Source organism: Bactrocera latifrons, unplaced genomic scaffold (assembly GCF_001853355.1).
Source record: "Bactrocera latifrons isolate USDA-ARS-PBARC rearing strain unplaced genomic scaffold, ASM185335v1 scaffold_170, whole genome shotgun sequence".
NCBI lineage: Eukaryota > Metazoa > Arthropoda > Insecta > Diptera > Tephritidae > Bactrocera > Bactrocera latifrons.
In genome coordinates, this window is record NW_017535186.1 from 357,525 (window position 1) to 376,839 (window position 19,315).

The window sequence follows — 19,315 nt, forward strand, 5'->3', positions numbered from 1 at the left end:
ATAAATTTTTTTAAGTTAAATTGTTTGACCAAGATACTTTTGGTAACTATAATGTATTTTTTTTAAACCTCGGTTTACTTAAAACMATTTACTTTACTCTCGCATGGAAAAGTGAGAGATAATAAATTCGTGTCAAAGTTTTCATTGAGTTATTTATCGATAGCAAATGTTTGCTAAAAGCAACATGCATACAGTTTGCTATTCTTGCTAGTTTCGATAAGCAGCACAAATATTTGAAATATTTTCATTAATTCGCTGTGCAAATAGTGCATATCATACACAAATAGCGTCTGACATGGAATACTGGAAATAGGAAAATAATGGATTATATGCTCTTTCGAATTATCAAAATAAAATATTTATATTTTAGTGGCAACGGTGAAAAGTTTCACACTCATTATTTGTTTTGAACATAAAAGTCACTTGATTCTCTCGCTCTCATTCTTTTACACCACCCTTGTCGTATTCGTACCGCTGCTACCTTTGATTTGCACTCGTATTTATAGAAGAGCAACTGAGATATGAATGCGGAGTACGCTTAAAATACTCATAACTACAGTGCAAGTGCAAAGGTTTTTGCAAATATTGGAATTGTTTATAATCGGTGTGATACGAGCACATAAACAAATAAATATGATAGTCATTTCATAGGTATGAGTACATCGTATATGAAACTCTACTTAGTTGCAGCGTAATGCCATTATAGTGAGAACACACAATTATTATCCGAATGCTAAAGTTGAAAGCGAAAGTAAGGAGTGCAGTGGCCATCGAGAAATGAACATGCGTATATAGTATGTTAGGAGACACGATACAAGTTCGAGGCAATTGAGAGTGAGACCGTCGACCTACCGGACCGCACCGGAGAGATAAGAGCACACAAGTTAACTCAAACATAAATGATTACTACAAATGTAAGTTTGTTTGTATGTACAAATGCAAATGGCACTGTAGCGCATTTTTGGTGAGCAGCCTTGTGCGCTTTTCTTAAAAACATATGTGTATAAGCGCCCACTCAAATGCCAAATTTCGTTTGAGAAAGTTTAGCGCTTATACTTAGAATGGTACCTGTGGCACGTACCACAAACTGCATATGTAACTACATACATAAAAGCCGCACGTGAATAATTGTGCCAGTTGGTACTGTATGCTGCCGACATATACATAAGTCTCTTTTGTGTTGTTTTTCTACATATGTACATACAAATATTAAGTATAGCAGGTGTTGTGTTAATTTGTATCTGAACAAATCTAATTGGGAGTATCTAAAGTCTGTGCTCGTGCCGAATGTCAGAAGAGAAAATTCACGAAAAAATCAAAACAAAAAAGTTATATACATACATACCTACYTACCGAAAATCAGTGAGCAAACAAAATGAGATACAAAAAATAAACGGAGAGCGGAGGACTATAGATGACGCTAAAGCAAGCGCCGTGGATTCATATACCAACGAGCCATACCCGTCAAGTTGCGCGCTACGACCTTGCAATACCCTTGAATGACACTCTTATTGTGCGCACCGTGTCCAAGATGAAGACGAGCACACAAGCGACGCAACGGTAGAAGTCAAATATTAAAAGTGAACTTTGTGTGTTTTTGCCTTTTCGTGTAGTTCATGCGTTCGCTTATTACAAAAAATAATAATAAAAGTAAAAACAGAAGAAAATATTGATAAATGTGCTAAAGAAAATAAATATCAATTAAAATTGATTAAAATAAAATGTACTACAATATAATCATAAACGTTTACAACTGGCTGCTTTAAATCTGTGTCAATTCACTTGAGAAATTTTACGCAAGGTCAAAGCTAAAATCGTAAGGTGGACAACCCCAAATGCTTTGTACACATGTATAAGCATAGTTGATAATAATAATAATAAAAAAAAGTAAAAAMTAAAATCCAAAACATACTCGTTAACTCGTTCAAGTGAAGCAGTGTCTCTGTTAAGCTATCATTACATTTTTTTTTTCGAAATTGAGCAAGTGTTATTAAACAAACTAATTGTTTTTTGTTTTGATAAGCGCACGAAAACTATTTAAACATAATTATAATAAACAAAGAAAGCTTATCTCGAATTACAGGTACTTTTAATTTCCTTAACCGGGTGCAGCAGACTCGTCGCCAGAGACAGTGTGGTAACAGCTACATACAAATGTGCTTGGAATATGAAAATATAAACTTCAAATTTAAATTTTTGCGCTTTGTTATGTCTTTGGCTTTGTCACATACAACTAACTGTATATGCATATTAGCATATATAGTACATAAGTGCGTAAACGAATGTTTATAGGGCAAAGGGTCATCGCTTTAATTAATCCTAATTCTCTATCAATTTGAGATTTTTTTGTGCAATTTATAATGCTATTTTTAAATGCTGAAAATTTATTTTAGTTTGTATTATGTCTGTTTGTATGTCTCATGTGATGTGTATACATCTGAATTTGCACATAAATACCTACATATGTATGTATATAAAAACACTTAGTATATATGTATGTATTTATATATATACGTAAGTGTCATTTTCTTATTTTGTGTATGTGTGTGAGTATGTTTTTGCTATTTTGTTTTGATTTTTAACCGCCTTGTGTGACCGCAAGTTCCACTAATGGAAAGTTATTTGTAAAAATAGTAAAATATTAGCTTTGTCATGGAAGCAGCTGTGAAAATTTAATAATATCACGCGGCTCACAAATGACTTTTTGAAAAAAAAAAAATAAATATTATTATTATAATAAAAATAAAAATTTAGCATTGAAATAATTTCATTAATAAATTTTCATTTCAAATTGGCGACTATGAAAACTCTTGCCAAAAATGAGTTACTTTTTAATTTTTTATCAAGTAGGAAATCTGAAAATTTTCTGCGCAGTGAAATTAATTAATCGCTTTGAATGGTAAGGACAAGCTAGGTGGCGGGTGCAATGTGACAGCTGATTTCATATTGAACCGGAATCTGCGCTGCCAAAGTTTCACACAGAAGTACATTGCACATTTACTCACATCTAGTATGTGTTTGTATATACTCAGCAGTTTATTTATAAGCATACACATATCAGAAACTTTTCAATATATATACAACATTTTGTTTACAATTTACAGTAGTTATTTTACATAAAATAAAACTTAACCGGGTTTCAATCTAGCAATGAAACGACTAAGGTTAAAATGCTACAATTCATAAAAACACAAAGATTTTTGAAAAATCTTAAGCGAAATAGTGTTTAAATATGTTTATTGAAATATTTGAACAAATTATTCACATTTTTACCAGAAAGTAAGACTATTAATTCATTTATTTAAACAATCAACTCTTTAATTGTAAAATTGTTATATTTTTTCAAATGCTTTTGAGAAAAAATAACGCCATAATAATAAAAAATCACTCTCACTCAATAAAATTTCTTTGACGAACGTAAAATATCAGTCTAATTGCAAGAAGTAGCATGGAACCTTTTAAACGTAGTTAGTTTTATAATTTTAGTTATCAAAATACTTAAAGCGAATATTATATAATATAGAATTCTGGAATACTAATATATTCTATTTCTAGAAAAACTAACATTTCAAACCATTTTTCGCCAATCGTTCTCCAGTTGCCTTGTAAATGCCATCAACTTTTAAATGCCTTAATACTATATTGAGAACAAAACTGTTATTGTCATATTAATTGGGACTTAGACTTTGATTGTTGTTATTGTTAAGTTTCTCTCTCTCACATGCTTTACTTCTTTCCTTTTGTAATTAAAAATAATTTGTTTATGATTTAATTCGCTCAAACTCAACAAGTCAATAAAGCGTGGCTTGTTAGGTACATACATATTTTCGCTTCAACGTAGTGTGACAAATTTCACTTCACGTGATGGGCGAATTTTAAGCTGACCACATAGTGAGTACAATGAACGATGCAACAATAATAGCAAAGTCAGATTTATCAGATTTACGGAAGGACGTTAGATCTGTAAAAAAATATAACAGTCTGTGAAGGTTTACCAGATAAACTCGTCCTTATTCGATGTTTATTTTATTAATTCACGCAATTCATTTGAAATTTTAGTACCAAAATATTTTTTAAAGTTCAAAAAGTATTAACAATAATTATAATCATTCCACAAATAGGGAGTACAACAGCATAGCATAAGCTTCATTTCCATAGAAGTAAATGAGAACAGTAATCATTCTGTATTGAAATGCTTTGTCGAAATAATTCATATACKCGAATATGTCCATATTCGGGTTGTCAGCTGATATGCCACGCAGCGAGGAATGCGGCTGTCAGCTGCCAGCTGTTAGCTGCCGAGTGACATGTCAAAATGCTGTCTATTGTTATTTGATTARATGAACTGTGTGAAGGAAAATTATTCAATTGGCGTTATGTAATAGAGGCTCGTTACCGTATGCATGGCATAACGTCATATTCAGCATTAAGTAAWATATWTTCGTATAGGCTAATTTTTATTACRAAGTAACCATTTCATATTTGCCTTTATGTCATTGCTTCATGTACGGTATACTCTGGATAAATCRTACTTGCCATATTAAAAATAATTATATAGAAATTAACAGAAAAAATAGTTAKTTGGAAGTTGAAACTCGGTTTTGTTCCTGTTGGTAAAAACTTTGAACTGAATAATTTTTTTTAATCAAGTGTTTAAAAATTTCACTCTCAATTCAACAAGGGAGTCTTTAAGGCGCTTTTGTTCTCTACACAGCCGATAACAAAAAATGTGATTTTTTACGATTAACCCAGTTTCTGAATACAGTGCATCAGAATGGATGTGCTACCATTTTAATTTTCTTATGAGCACTTTTCATAAACTTCTCTGATAATCAATAGATTATCATCATTTTGTCGTTCTTTACGAAGGAAGTTTGGAAATGTTTTTATTGACTAGTTGTTTTATTAAGTCATGACAGTGTGGCTACAACAGAGCCACACAAATACAAATACAAGTAATTACAGCATGTGGATTTAAATACCTTATAATAAGGCTTCGTTTTTATACTCTTGCAACATATTGCTTCAGAGTATAATAGTTTTGTTCACCTAATGGTTGTAGGTATTACCTAAACTAACCGAGATAGATATAAAGTTATGTATTTATAAATAMTCAGAATGACGAGATGAGTTGAAATTGTAAAAATTTATAAAATCGGACCATAACCCCGCTCACTCACAATTTATCGGTGCTATTAACCACTACTAAAAGTGTGATRAATCAATAACACAAAATTTTAACAGGAGCCGACGTGCGTGGCACCGCCCACTTTTAAGTGAAGTTATATATTTCGGTACCTGACCGACCAATTTTAACCAAATTTGGTAGATGACATTCCTCTCGTTTTACTATTGGAGTACTCACAACGTGTCATGAAACATCGTAAAATAATAAAATCATAAATTCTTATACTTCTTTGAAAAATTTGTTTTCATATTGCATACTAAAATAAGTTTACGAAAATGTACGCTATGTTTTCTGATCGTTATAACGTATAACATTGTGAGACTATGTGAAACCCCTACATTCCATATAACAAAGTTCTACATTCCATTTGATTCCTTCAGTTTCCAGTATATAAATAAAGAAGCAATCAATTTAACGGATTAARGCATTGTATGCACAGTATTTTTGAGTTATGCCACTTGTGAAGAAAAATTATCCAAATTCAACCAAAACTGTTCAAGCCACTAGGTACAAGTTGCTGGAGTATAAATCTTCGGTTGCACYCGTACAGAGCTCTTCCTTACTTGTTTTATTATATACACACAAATTTATTCGCATATATATGTATTTCCTTTTAGGTTAATGTGGATGTATAAACTGACTTGCGAGGGAATGATAATTCTTTGCCAAGAACTTGTCTTCACGATAAATACCAAAATACTACATTTATATGTAAATACATATGCTAGAGACTTATATGCATATTTTTATTCCGGCAAGTTGCTCTAAATCGCATATGTATGGTATAAATACGCACAAATAGGTAGACAGAATGTATGTGTATGCAAGTCACTAAAAGTTCCTTTTCCATGCGGTTTTTAAATTAAGAGATTATTTCGCCTAATAAATAACAGACATGTATTAAGTATCTACACACATATATGCATATATGTACATATACATATGTACATGCAAATTCGATTGCACCGATTTTTCATATTGAGATAACTAAAAAGCGAAATGAAAATTATTTATGAGCTATTTGGCTGTCTGTACGTTAACAATTGCGCTTCGCCATTATTTACAAATAAACCTACATTTGTATGCGCCCACAAAAAACCCACAATGTATAATATACAATATAAATACCTACTAAAAAGTAATCTTAATTAATTTGCTTTATTTTTCCTTTTCTTAACACGAGCCAAGCCACTAAGTTAGAGAGTGAAATATTTTTAGCTGTGAAGAGGAGAGTGTGGTCAAAAAACACAAAAACAAAAAATAAAAACAAAATCAAWATTCGAACGCACCAAAAAGTCGTTGTTGAATTTTCTTCGATTTTCATTTGTTTTTATTGATTTTTGCATTATTTAATGTCTCGTTGTATAATTCATATGCCAATTAGATTACAAGTTGTTATCATTAGCGAATGCATTAAGCATTAACTTGCTCATAATTTGATAATTTTTTTTCAGTTTATATAAGCATGCATCTGTTTGARGAGTGATTTCTCAAAACAAGCGCAGTTTTAGGTTATAAACGTTCTGATTTTTAAAAATAAGTGCAAGCATCCTATTATTTGYTTTCGAGTTTTAAAGACTGTATAAGAGAATATATCTGTGATTAGAAGGCTGGGTGTAGCTGTAGTTCAGTTAAGCGAGAAATAAGGAATACTATATAATATCGAAGTTGTACATTTTATAATCCCATAAGCTATGCTTTCGTACTGAATATCAATTCTAAGGGACGAGTTTAAAATTGGTACTCAAAAAGCAAAGATTTCCTCCAATTGCTATTCTCATACTCATTATTCAGAAAATTGAGATTAAATTGGATATTCTGTATTATATTCTTTTTACTAAACAAATAGATTCAAATCAAGCTATTATGAATTATATAATTTAGAAAATTGGCGAAGCTCAAACTTAACATTCGTATAGCTTTTAGCTGTGAACGTGAAGAACGTGTTAACGATTATTAAATTACTCGAATATTTTATAAATAACATGTCTTTTTATATATTTCTTTCAGATCGTGATTCTGGTTAAGGCCAATGAACGGTCCCGGCGATATTCCTTTGAATGAGAACAGTGGCACCCCTGACCCAAAATCCTGCAGTATAATATCTGTAATTCCTACATTAGGCATGTCATCATGTCGTGGTAGAGCCGAGGCTTTTGCACGTAGTTTATCATCGAAGTTACGTACATTGGGCACACAGGTGTGTTGTGCTTAATATCTACAATAGCAAATATTTACACAAGTTTGTTAAATATATTTTTATAGAATGACGATGGCGAATTATCGCCTGAGGAAGTGTCGATAATTAATGAAAATAACACAACCAATACATGGAAAACCACAAATGAATCCGCGCAGGCGGTGACGGACTTACAACCGCTGCGCCATGAATCCGATTCGTTCTTTGATTTTGACTGTGAGCTGGAAAGTCCAGGTAGCCCTGTGGATGAGTGTGAATATTTGCGACTAATAGAGACAGCATCGAATACACCACACAATTCGGCGGCAGAGTCGGGATGTGTTTGTGCGTCGACCTCGAGTAGTCGCGGTTCCACAGATGTGCAGTACTTTGATCATATACACAATGATCAAACGATAAATGCCGCACCTGAATTTTCGCCTACACTACACAACGGCTATGGCGCGAATGACCAAGTCCATGACCACCATGATAACGCGTCTACAGAAAACAGCAAGAATGAGGACGATGTCGACAATGCAGCGGTTGCAAATAAGGAACTATCCCAAGAACCTTTGGTGGAGGTGCAGAAACATGATGAAACTTTAACACCTGTGGATTTGGCAAATATACAAGATGATATTATCAACGAACTGCAAGAACATAGYGCACGCATTGGAAATATTATTGAATCCATGCAAATTCAAGCAAATAGCGAAAACAACAATACTGCTTCCAAAACTTTGCATACTAATCTCTCTAACGGTGACACTGAAACTGATGCACACAGAAATCTTGACAATATAGAACAATTGCATACACAAACGACTGAAACTAGCAATACGGAAAAAACCGCCCAAACCGAAGTACAAATAGGGTTAGACACAAACGAGTCGACCCGTACAAGCACTCAGGAACCAACTGAAACTAAACAACTGCACAACAAAACCAAAGATGAGAAATCCACATTCGATGGACACGAAGAGGATGAAGACGATTGTCGGCCGCAACGTGTGCGCCGCTGCTCATCACTGAAAACCGGTAAAACACCACCGGGTACACCAGGTCGCAAGAAAATTGTGCGTTTCGCAGATGTACTAGGTCTCGATTTGGCCGATATCAAAACGTTTCTCGACGAAATACCAACCATACCGAAATCTGCATTTGAAGATTTGGAAGTGTTGGAATCGGAACCGCCCATACAGCTCGGACCGAAATCTGATAAGTTACTCATGCCGCTCTTTCAACAGCCCGGTGGACTGCCGAACTTTTTAGATCTTGTACGCGAAAAACAAGTTTCATTGGAGAACGCCGCAGTAACGGATCACATCAATCAGACGATTACCGGAACTGTGCGTGTACGCAATTTGGACTTCAACAAGTCAGTGCACATACGTTATACGCTGGATAATTGGCGCAGCTATGCCGATCTGCAGGCAAACTATGCTGAAAACTCTTGTGACGGCTTTTCAGATAAATTTACCTTCTATCTTTTTGGTAATTCTTTGCAAATTGGTCAGCGTATTGAGTTTGCTTGTCGTTTTCAATGTAAAGGCCAACAGTTTTGGGATAACAACTATGGAACTAATTACTGCTTCCAATGCTTGCCAGCGTCAAGTCCTGCTAGTGCCACCACGCATCCAATACACGTGCACACGACTACAAGTCACACAGCTGGGTTGTTCAGCCCCACGGTCGGTGATGCATGGTGTAGCTCCTTCTACTAGGCACCTGAGACATATTGAGAGAAAAATGTTAAAAAACCAAATACATATATATATATATATACATACAATGTTATTAATACTGTGAAGCTGCATGCAAAGAAACACACACACACACAAGTACACGAATATACAGAAACACACATATATACACTTAGTTAAAAAATCAGGGAAAATACTCTCAAGAATCCTACTAACTTTCCACCTACATACATATAACAAGTGAATCCACCCTTACAAAGCCAAAGAACAAGCAAAATCACGAACGCTACATTCATATAAACTTATTATATGTATGGAATTATGTATATTTTTTGTAAATATTAACACAATATAAATCTACGCACATGCACTAGTATATGCACACATACATAAATACATAGATACGAACTAGAAAGCATATTCTGTATTGGCGAACAGATGCCTAAAGACTAAATAATTTTAGCAATTTACAACAACAACAAACTACAGCCGGTTAGCAGCCTTTAATATACTCTGCCATATATGTGCATACATATGTATTTATATGAATGTGCCTATCGAGTTATTAGCTAATAAACATATGAATTTTCCTATATACATATACATACACATGTGTTTGTATGTGTGCATGTACATACGTGCGTAATAGCGAAAAAAATTTATCAAAGAAAATCTTTTTGAAAGAGAAAGTTTAAAATTACACCTACACAGACAAATATAGTGAAATGTGGAGCTGTTAGAAAAATCTCCCTACAAATGTTGCCGTTTTGTATAACAAAGATAACAAAAAAGTGATCAATAAAATTAAAACTAAAGTAAAACTAATAACAGTTATGGTTACAAAATTATGGATTGAAAACAAAACATATACAAGAAATTGTGTGAATTATTTATCGAATGCAATAATACTATACATACATATTTATTTATTTTTAATTTAAAATAATTTCTGTTTTGTAGTAGTTTTATATTTTTATTTTAAATTGACGCAATTTTTAATTTTTATTGTATAATTAAATATACACATTCATAAATCTGAATCATTGGCTATTTCGTAACTATTGGAATCAACCTTTTGCTTTCTAAAGAATCATATATGTACATATGTATATCTTTATATGGTACTGGCGACAGCCTGCAAATGGAGTAGTCGGGTTCTAAGTTGGGTTAAGGAGTTGGGGGCTTAAGAGCAATATGTCCATTTTATTTTCCAGAAATATGTTGGAGATTTCAGCCCACCTGACGACAAGCAAATGCGCTTAGTTCTTGTTTGCTTTAGTTAAAGATTTTTTGCTGCATTGTACTCAAATCATTTCCATATTTTAAGCGGAAAGCAATTCTCTAAATATTATATCATAATTCGACGATTAAGTACACCTCTCATTTACGAATATACATATGTATGTATGCTTTTCATTTTGTTTATTTGCACGCCTAATTCGTTACTTTTACGATAATTATWTGCCAATCTGTTGACATTTTATCTTTATCGCATATTATTGGCATGTGTGATTAGCTCTTATCGCATCTAATCGATTTAGAAATTATTTCATTTAGTTCGCTTTCCTGGCATAACACAGTTAATAGCCAAAACATTTTTGTATTTATACCCAAGTACACGCAATTGAGCGTTTGGCAGGTAGGCGTAGGTCAAGTGGATGATAACGCTTTACACACATACATATCAGAATCATCAAAGAATCTGCAGCTGTCTGAAATGATTGAAAATACCGCTGAGAAAAAAGCATAATTATAAATATTTTATGCACTGACTCTCCTAAAACGATTCCAAAAGGCAAGTATTACACATATAAGTCTAGCAGAAGGAACCGCTACACATTTGAGCATGGTACAATCGGCAGTCTGACTGGTTGTTACCCGGTGGTCGTTCCAAGCGCCTGAACATACTATAGTCGACTGGTAAGATTTTCGTATTCGCATTCATCAATTTTCAACGAACCTCGAACATTGTAAAACAATCAGTAAACAAAGTGAAGTGCTCTTGGTTCGATGGTATGTCGAAATAATGTTCCAAAGAGTTTTCAGTCCATATAAATAAATTTAATTCTCCATTTTCCATTAGCATTTTAACATAACGACGCTCCAACTTTATTTAGTAATGAACTTTTGCAATATTTTGGGCATACACTTTCAGAATAGGCTTCTTCTGCGTCGGATTTCTAAGCATTAAAGACGTCACGAAAGGCATTCTCCGGAACAGCCTTGAGAGCCGAGATGCATGCTGCGTGGATCCTCTCCGTCGTCTCGAAATGCTTGCCTTTTATCGCCCAAGGAAATCAATAAAAAATTCGGCGGTGCGGCTGCGAAAGCGTTTGTTAGGTAGCTGTTCACAAGAAATGCGGTGTGAACCGGGGCGTTAGCGTGGTGCGACTTCCACTCGGTTGCGATGTATTTTCGGACCCGATTGACCCTTCGGTTGAGACTTTTGATGACTTCCTCGTGAAACTTGGCGTTGACGGTTTGTCCAGGAGGAACAAATTCACGGTGGACGATGAGAATCGTTTTCACTTTGGATTCCCTTATTCTTCCCTTTTTGGGGCGAGGAGACGCCGGTGTGTGCCACTCGGAAGATTGCCTCTTTGTCTCGGAATCATATACAAAGATCCATTACTCGTCACCTGTGATAACGTTATTCAAACGTCTCTGTCGCAGATTTACCGATTTTCACRTAGAATTTAATCGCGTACCTCGGCTATATTGAAAGCTGCATTTTCAGCTTGCACCACTCACAGAAACACGTCGCGCGAAAATTTTTGTGCTGGCTCTTCAGCTGCTCGGAAACAACTGACCAGCTATGTRGGACAGTTGTGGCGGAAGAAATTTCATTGATCAGTCCTATTAATTTCCGGGCAAATTCTGTATTGTTCCATATTGTATTGTTGCGCATGTGTACAACAGGTATATTTTATGAAGGTTAGCTTTTATAACATTTTTGCTACTTCATTTCTGGCGCTCTGGATGAGATATACATATATTGTACTTGCAGCAACGTTTTATTGATGATGAAAGATAAGTAAATATCAACGACTACAGAAAAGGGATACGTTTATCATCAAATCATTATATTCAAGGCAATTGTTTATTTACTTCATTCAATATCTAAATACAATACTGTATCAGAGAGATCCATATGGTATAAGTAAACTGATGTACACGATGCTGTACTTAAATGAAGATCTTTACTGTTTACATTTCATAGAAGTATTTAAACATTTTGTATTCAAGTAAAAGAAACTACGTCTAAAAGTGCTTGCAATGCATATGTATGTATATGTGCGTGTGAACTTGCTTGGTTTGGCATTTTAGGTGTCTACACTCAGCCATCTGCAGCAATTTTCAACTGTTCCAACGACATCCATTCTGGCTCTTCAATTTAGAATACATGTGCTTTGGGTTTCCCAGAATTTGCGAAAACTAAAAAACATTGCCATAAAATATTACTCAAAACGCTTGTCATCAGTATTAACTTACCTTTGCTTTATAAATTATTTGTTCTCCTTTAACATTAAGTAGCTACTACACGAAGCAAAAGAACTATAATCGTTAAAAAGAGCAACACTGCTATAACAGTAAAACGAAAAGCAATCAAAAGATCCATTTAAACTTTCAATGTTGTTTGAATCGGCGTTGCTACTGCGAAGGAAGAAATTATTTTTTTATAATTTCAAAATACATTGATTTGACTTTTCTTTCCAGACTTTCAGGTTTGAAATTTCAAAGCAATTCAGAGAAGGGGTGCATTATTTTGCATGATTTTTTTTTTGTAAAACTATCTAGAATACATTTGTATGCTAGTTTTTAAGGAATATTTTTGAAATTGTACATCTGACGTCGATTTATGGATCGATTATGCACATTTTTGGCATTATGTTATGGCTTTTAGCTTCTGCAGCAGTAAGGAAGAAGACGAAGTGAAAACAACTCAACAACTTCCTTCTTGACTCTTCCGCGTTATGGAGGTCAAGGTTTTAACACTTGGGAGCGCATAYCTTCAGACAGGAGCTCTTCTTTWTATGGCTTYACAAAGGGCCACATATAGCAAGTGCGATCTCTCTAGATCAGCCAAAAGTTAARTGAACAACCGAAAGTTAGAATATCTAATCCTATCATCTAAACTTTGGGCGGTGATATAGCAAGACTTTTGCTAGCAAACAGTTCTCAACTAATTTTATTTCATAATCTGAAGAAACAACGTTGCAATGACGATATTAGTTTAGAACTATTATCTGATGGATACCAAAAGCCGAATAAGTGTTCGGTAAAACGAACGTTGTGACAGTCAATCTAAATAGATCGAATAACTTGTGACAACATAAAAACATAGATTTTTGAGAATAAAAAAAAGAAGTTGCTGTATCGATTCTTTTGAAAATTTCTTCGTCCCAAATGCGGCAATTTTGCTTGCTCACGTATTGTTTGAKTCAGAAATKAACCTCATCGCTGAACAAAATTTTACTCAAAAACGCCAGATCTTCTTGGAACTTGAAAGCGATGTCGTTTGGGAAGGTCGATCGGCTWCAGTTCTTGCACAAGCTGTATTTTGTACGCCAAGTCGTTCCATAGGCCGMGTTGCTGCGAACGGCGCCGAATCGACCCTTGRCGGTCCCAGCACGGCTGTYATATTTTCTTCACTCCCATAATGAATTCCGGTTGTCAAGATGGGTGATGGTGTTGCGAATAGTACGCATATCAGTCCGATTATGTTGACCATAATTTGAGCGATGGATTATTTGTCTTCGTACACGCTTTGAAGTAAATTAGACTTTCCTTCAACAACAAAAAGGAACTAAAATAATTTTGTATTTTTCGTGTGTTTTTATTTGCCTATTTTTTGTGATGTTTTTTTTTTATATATATGAACTAGTTATTATATGTTTTTAAAACATTTATGCTGGAAACATCGTTTTTTCATATTTTCTAAGGTTTGGTTATCTACTCGTAGGTGTGGTGCATTTTTATAAATAATGATCTATTTTATTTAATATAACAGACCAAAGTTGTCGTTACCCACTTGTGCAGGGATTTACATTATAATCGTACGTACGTACGTATGTATGTATATATATATATATCTATACATATGTTTCAGTGTATGTATATATATATAAATGTATGTATATAGTAATTGCTCTCATTTGCTTTGCATTTGCTGCAAATGTATACTTATATGGCTATACTTTCAATAACTTATTACATACCTGCTAATGTACATACGTACTTGCGTGCAATGTGTTATTTAATATACTAGTATGTATGTATGTATGAATGCATTTATTTATGTAGTATGTTAATGTAAGTCTTATTATATAAACTGTCTTTATTACGTATAACATAAGATTTACATACGTGCTTCATCGTCACAACACTTTCGAGATTTCTTTTGTAATATTCATATTCGTGTATGAATATTTTCTCTTAAGTGAAAAGGGCGGCGATGGCAAAATGATGGAAGATTTAGGGATGACCTATCGCGCAGATATATATTGTATATGTATATATGTATGTATATGAACTTATAAATGCAAATGTGATTTATATATGAAAAGAGTTAATTACATGCTGTTACCAGATTAAAGAAATAACCAATACTAAATTAAATGTTTTATGAATTAAAAAATTTGAAGTGTTCTTAATATTGTAAAATACTTTCAAGAAATTATTTGACATTCTTCAACAGTAGTTGTACCAATTACTAGTAGATTAGATTAAGGATAATGAATCATTCTAAAATTATAAATCTTTATATGTATTAAAATTTTTTGTATTTATTTAACCTCTTTATATGTTTTAATAAAACCTGCTAATATCCGTGTATCTGGAATAAATTTCATCATTTTGCCATCGATACCCTWACACATTAAATCGTGTGTTTTTATTTAATTATGTAAGTGCCCTAAAGAATATATATTCTACTACTCTTAATTATAACTAGTTCTTAATTAAAGTTGCATTTGCTTTTTGGCCTTTCCGCGGGACAATAAGGGGCTGCCTCTCTCTGTTATACACACAATAAAATTTAAATATAAAACAATTTTAACTATAAAGGCAAGACTGCAGTTTTTTTAAATTATCAAATACAGTAAAATTACCCACTACTTTTACGAATAATGTATATATTTTTGTTGAAAAGCACATAAAAATGTTTTTCGATACTAAAAAATAACGTTTTTTATATGAGTCGGTAAATTTGGAAACTAATTATAGTTAATTTATATATTTTTKTGAAGAGTGTACAGGCTTGTGTCTTACTGTAAAATAGAAAAAAAACTTATGCAAGTATTACTTACAATTAGATAATAAGTAACYAAGTTAGTAAGTTAGTAATTAGTTCTTTTAGTATACATAAATGCAAAAGTTACACTTTGCAGTACAGTACTTTTGAGTCTTAAAACGCTCTTGACTCACTTTATTAAAAAATAAGAGAAAAAATTGATGACTTGAAAGTATAAAAAGTTGTMTTAACATATTCTAATAATTTTATTATTATTATTTTAGGCTTAAAAATAAAGCTTTACTAATTTTTGCTTGACGGCTTCATGAAATTATTCATTTATCAAATTAAAATAAATAAATATAATTTAAAAAATATCGTTTTTAAATAAATTAAGCTATGTATAAAGACAATTTGGAAAATTATATATTTTTTTCAATAAAGTGTTCATTTATTATATCTGCAGAGATAATAACTTTATACTTAATATAAAAAGTAATGAATAAAATATCGAACGAGTCAAAAACTATCAAAAGTTTCGAAAAAAGTTTCAACATTAGGCTAGTGAATGACAAATTAAAAGGTTTTAACAGCGATTTTGATTTAAAATACATACCAATTCATGAAAATATTGTAATTTCTTAAAATTAAATAAAAGGGAAAGACAACTTATTCATTTATATAAAGCTTCTTACGAATCAGACGTGTTTTTGTATTTACAAAAATATTTCGATAAGGTTACTCATACGCGATGTAGACCATAAACAATTATTGTATATTAAATAAATGTTGTATGAAACTGTTAGATACAATGGACATTTTCTTACGCATTTTAAAAATATATTCAAAATAAATCCTAATTNCCAGTAAAGAAAAATAAAATTTTCAAAAAAGTGGTTTGACAGATTTTCATCTTAATCTAACCAAATTTGGTTTTCGAGGTCTCTACCTCTTATATAATTATTTTGAAACTACCACACATATTTATGGTGACCGTAGTGTTTAGAAGCGTTAAAATGTTAAACTCATTCGGGTTGGAGATAAAAATTAGCATAAATAAGCCCATTTCTTCCAGTGCTATGTAACCCATCTACTTACCGTGATACCACCCGTGGCAACCAATCCCCACCACAGTATTTGGCCAAAACCGGATCATTCGTTGAACTGCCATCATAGAATATTAGATGATCACGTTCCCCTGTACAGTCCGACCAAGCCCGAATGGAACGTGAAGTTTTGTTGAAGCTCGCAATGGATCTAATCAAACAGCAAAACATAAATAATATAATATATATAAGTATTCACAAAGACTTCTTAGAATTTCTAGAGCATAATAGCTTCAGCCGTTATTGAGGCTGGGAAACTATAAATACCTTTTGACGAGAGCTTTGTGTTGATTTTCTTGACTAACGGCAATCATGGCATGTTTACTGGTCGGCACCTCCTTTTGTCTTATAGTCCAATAGCATGTTACATTTCTCGGATACATTCCAGGGTAATTTGGACTCTGCAAATGGCATTTGTTGCGATAACACTCATCGAACTGGCGTGTGCAATAAGTGCCGGGCGTAACACGACCCAATTCCAAAGGTTTATCAGGTAAACCATATCTATTGAACAAAATCAAAACAATGCAATTATTGAATATAAATACATATGTTGGTGATAAAATTTTAAACAATTTTGTAAAAATATTTACGTCATTCATATAATAAAACTGTATTCAAAGTATCTTATATTTATTATTATTTATATACGTACCTAACTACAGCATCGGTTTGACTGATAAATTTGTATCGTATTTTAAATTCAAATGGCTTTTCATCATGTATATTCTTTGGCGGATGAAACACCTGCAAATATAGTTGAAGAAATTACGGAAAGAAAACATAAAATGACAATTCTGTTTACCGAATTTGTAGGTATAGCAAATAAATAAAGGAAAAATTCAGACGAAACCGAATATTCGATAAATTGAATGATATTCTTAAGCATGAGGTGAGTCATTTTGGACTGATGTGCTAAGAGGTCTGAGTGGTACTTGAGGTATCCTGAATCGGAATTTGAGATCAAGCATTTTCCATCACGTACAGCTATTTTTGTCATTTTAGTAAATAGTGGTGGTTTGAGCTGTACTCCCCTTAACTAATATACAAAAAATCCTACGTGTTAAGCAATTTTTACTACCAGTTTCGGTTTTAGCAACCCAAAGTTAGCAAGACACAGCCTCTAACAACACAGTCGCAAAATAACTGTAAACCAGTGTTATAAATAAGCCTTCAATATTTCAAAGACTTTCTGTAAGGTCACTAAAATGTCTCTTCTCTTTGCTCAATATTTAGAATATTTTCACCAAAAGTTTTCAGCTATAATCTGCATGTACCTGTATTTACAATATTCAGTTTAGTTATTACAAATATTACAATAATTTAATTATTATTATTCTTGTCATATTTTCATTTGAAGTCTCAAAATATTTTACATTCAAATGCTTTTAATTTCACTTACTTTAACAGAAGCTGTTACTGTTGTTGTTTCACTGAAATACAATTGTGGGCCAGTGGCTTTCCCACACCAAGAGCCTCCTGTGAATGGGCGCCCCAGTTCACTTAGCTACAATAAATAATTTCAAATTATAAAAAAAATATTTTTCAAAATGTAAATAAATGGAAACTTGCCTGCATAAAACCCTCCGGACAACCCGGCAACTCGCCCACGGGGTTAACATTACTCTCGTAACCTTCAACATCTGAGTCGACCATGCCCTCATCAAAGCGGCCCACTGTGAAACTATCGAAAATAATCTGAAGAAATGTAAAAGTTGCAATTATTATATATATACTGGTTTAGCTAAGCGCGTATAAAATCTAGGTTTATTAAAGGCGGTTTGTAGCAAAGGATATTTGTAAAGCAGAATAGCACATGCACGTACACTTATGTCTCGAATGCTTGTATATTTATATATGCATTTAAGTAAGCGTGTGAGTATATGCAAATGGAGTACAACGATGTAAGTTGTACTTGAGCGTCCAGGTGTTGGTAAAGGTGTAGTTTAAAATTTTATTTCTGACTCTTTAGAATATTCAGGCCAAATGGAGAATAGATGTATGCATGGGCATTTGTGAATTCTCACATTGGTTTGTATGAGTTTATAAATAGTCAGTAAATTTGAAAGCGATACTCAATAGTATACTTACTTGCACAATATCGCCTTGTTCACGCCCAGAAGCGGTGAATGTTAAGTGACATAAAAAAGGCAGTCGGTTCCATTGTGGTGTTGGTACCTTTAATGTATAGGTGCGGCCAACGTCACCATAATAAGTTCGGTTGCACACTGTAAATTGAAAATAAATTATTTATGTGTATAGGTGGTCGTAACATATACATATGTGTATATAAAATTAGTGTTTTGCAATGATTTTTCAATAAAATCGCAAGTTCAATTGTTATTTTATTGAAGAAAAATTTTAAAATTTGTAAACGGTTCTCTTCTTGTCTTGACGTTGCTTGATTAATAAGGGATTCTTAAAATTTTTAAGTATTTCTTTAAAATCTTTCGATGCCGGAATGGTGTTTGAAGTGTCTTATATATTTTCTGATTGCATCCCGCCCGCATCCATGTGGATGAGTCTACAATCATCAATACTGCTCGAGTACCTCACGTCTTGACCAAAAAGTACATTTATTATTTTTACGTGAATTAAAACTGCACAAATTGGGTTTTAATTTAACTCTCTTTGTTTGTTTATGAACAACAGAGAATCCAAATTTGTATGCTACTTACCACTACCTGATGAAAAAAATAATGAATTTCTTTTCTATTTAATAATTTCGCTTCATTACCTCTTAACTAATACATAGTCATTTTGATTTATATTACTGCTTAATGTGACCTTCCTTATCATTTTGAATTTCCTTGAAGATTTTGAATTTCATTTGGCTAAGGACATCTGACGGGATTTTGCTATTATTTTCTTCACTTTTTTATCATACATTGGGCTCAGACTGAG

At 33.0% G+C, this 19,315-nt stretch overlaps 2 protein-coding genes across 13 annotated transcripts; one reads left to right on the forward strand and one right to left on the reverse strand.

Moving 5' to 3' along the window:
• The first annotated feature begins 573 nt into the window (after positions 1-573).
• On the forward strand, positions 574-9,898 carry LOC108966847 (glycogen-binding subunit 76A). Of its 12 annotated transcripts, none has more exons than XM_018929955.1 (3): positions 574-651; positions 7,199-7,388; positions 7,454-9,898. In XM_018929955.1, the coding sequence occupies exons 2-3, from the start codon at positions 7,221-7,223 to the stop codon at positions 9,092-9,094; spliced, it is 1,809 nt and encodes a 602-aa protein (XP_018785500.1). In that variant the 5' UTR covers positions 574-651; positions 7,199-7,220; the 3' UTR covers positions 9,095-9,898. The 12 variants fall into 12 exon arrangements, with proteins under 12 accessions (XP_018785500.1, XP_018785490.1, XP_018785494.1 ...); XM_018929945.1 differs by lacking the exon at positions 574-651 and adding an exon at positions 678-914; XM_018929949.1 differs by lacking the exon at positions 574-651 and adding an exon at positions 1,076-1,140.
• A 6,482-nt stretch (positions 9,899-16,380) lies between these two features.
• Positions 16,381-19,210, reverse strand: LOC108966824. The gene is made up of 7 exons (XM_018929917.1): positions 19,186-19,210; positions 18,503-18,639; positions 17,984-18,109; positions 17,814-17,918; positions 17,067-17,158; positions 16,679-16,915; positions 16,381-16,562 (listed from the first exon to the last, which is right to left on the reverse strand). The coding sequence occupies exons 1-7, from the start codon at positions 19,208-19,210 to the stop codon at positions 16,400-16,402; spliced, it is 885 nt and encodes a 294-aa protein (XP_018785462.1). The 3' UTR covers positions 16,381-16,399.
• Between the last annotated feature and the right edge of the window lie 105 nt (positions 19,211-19,315).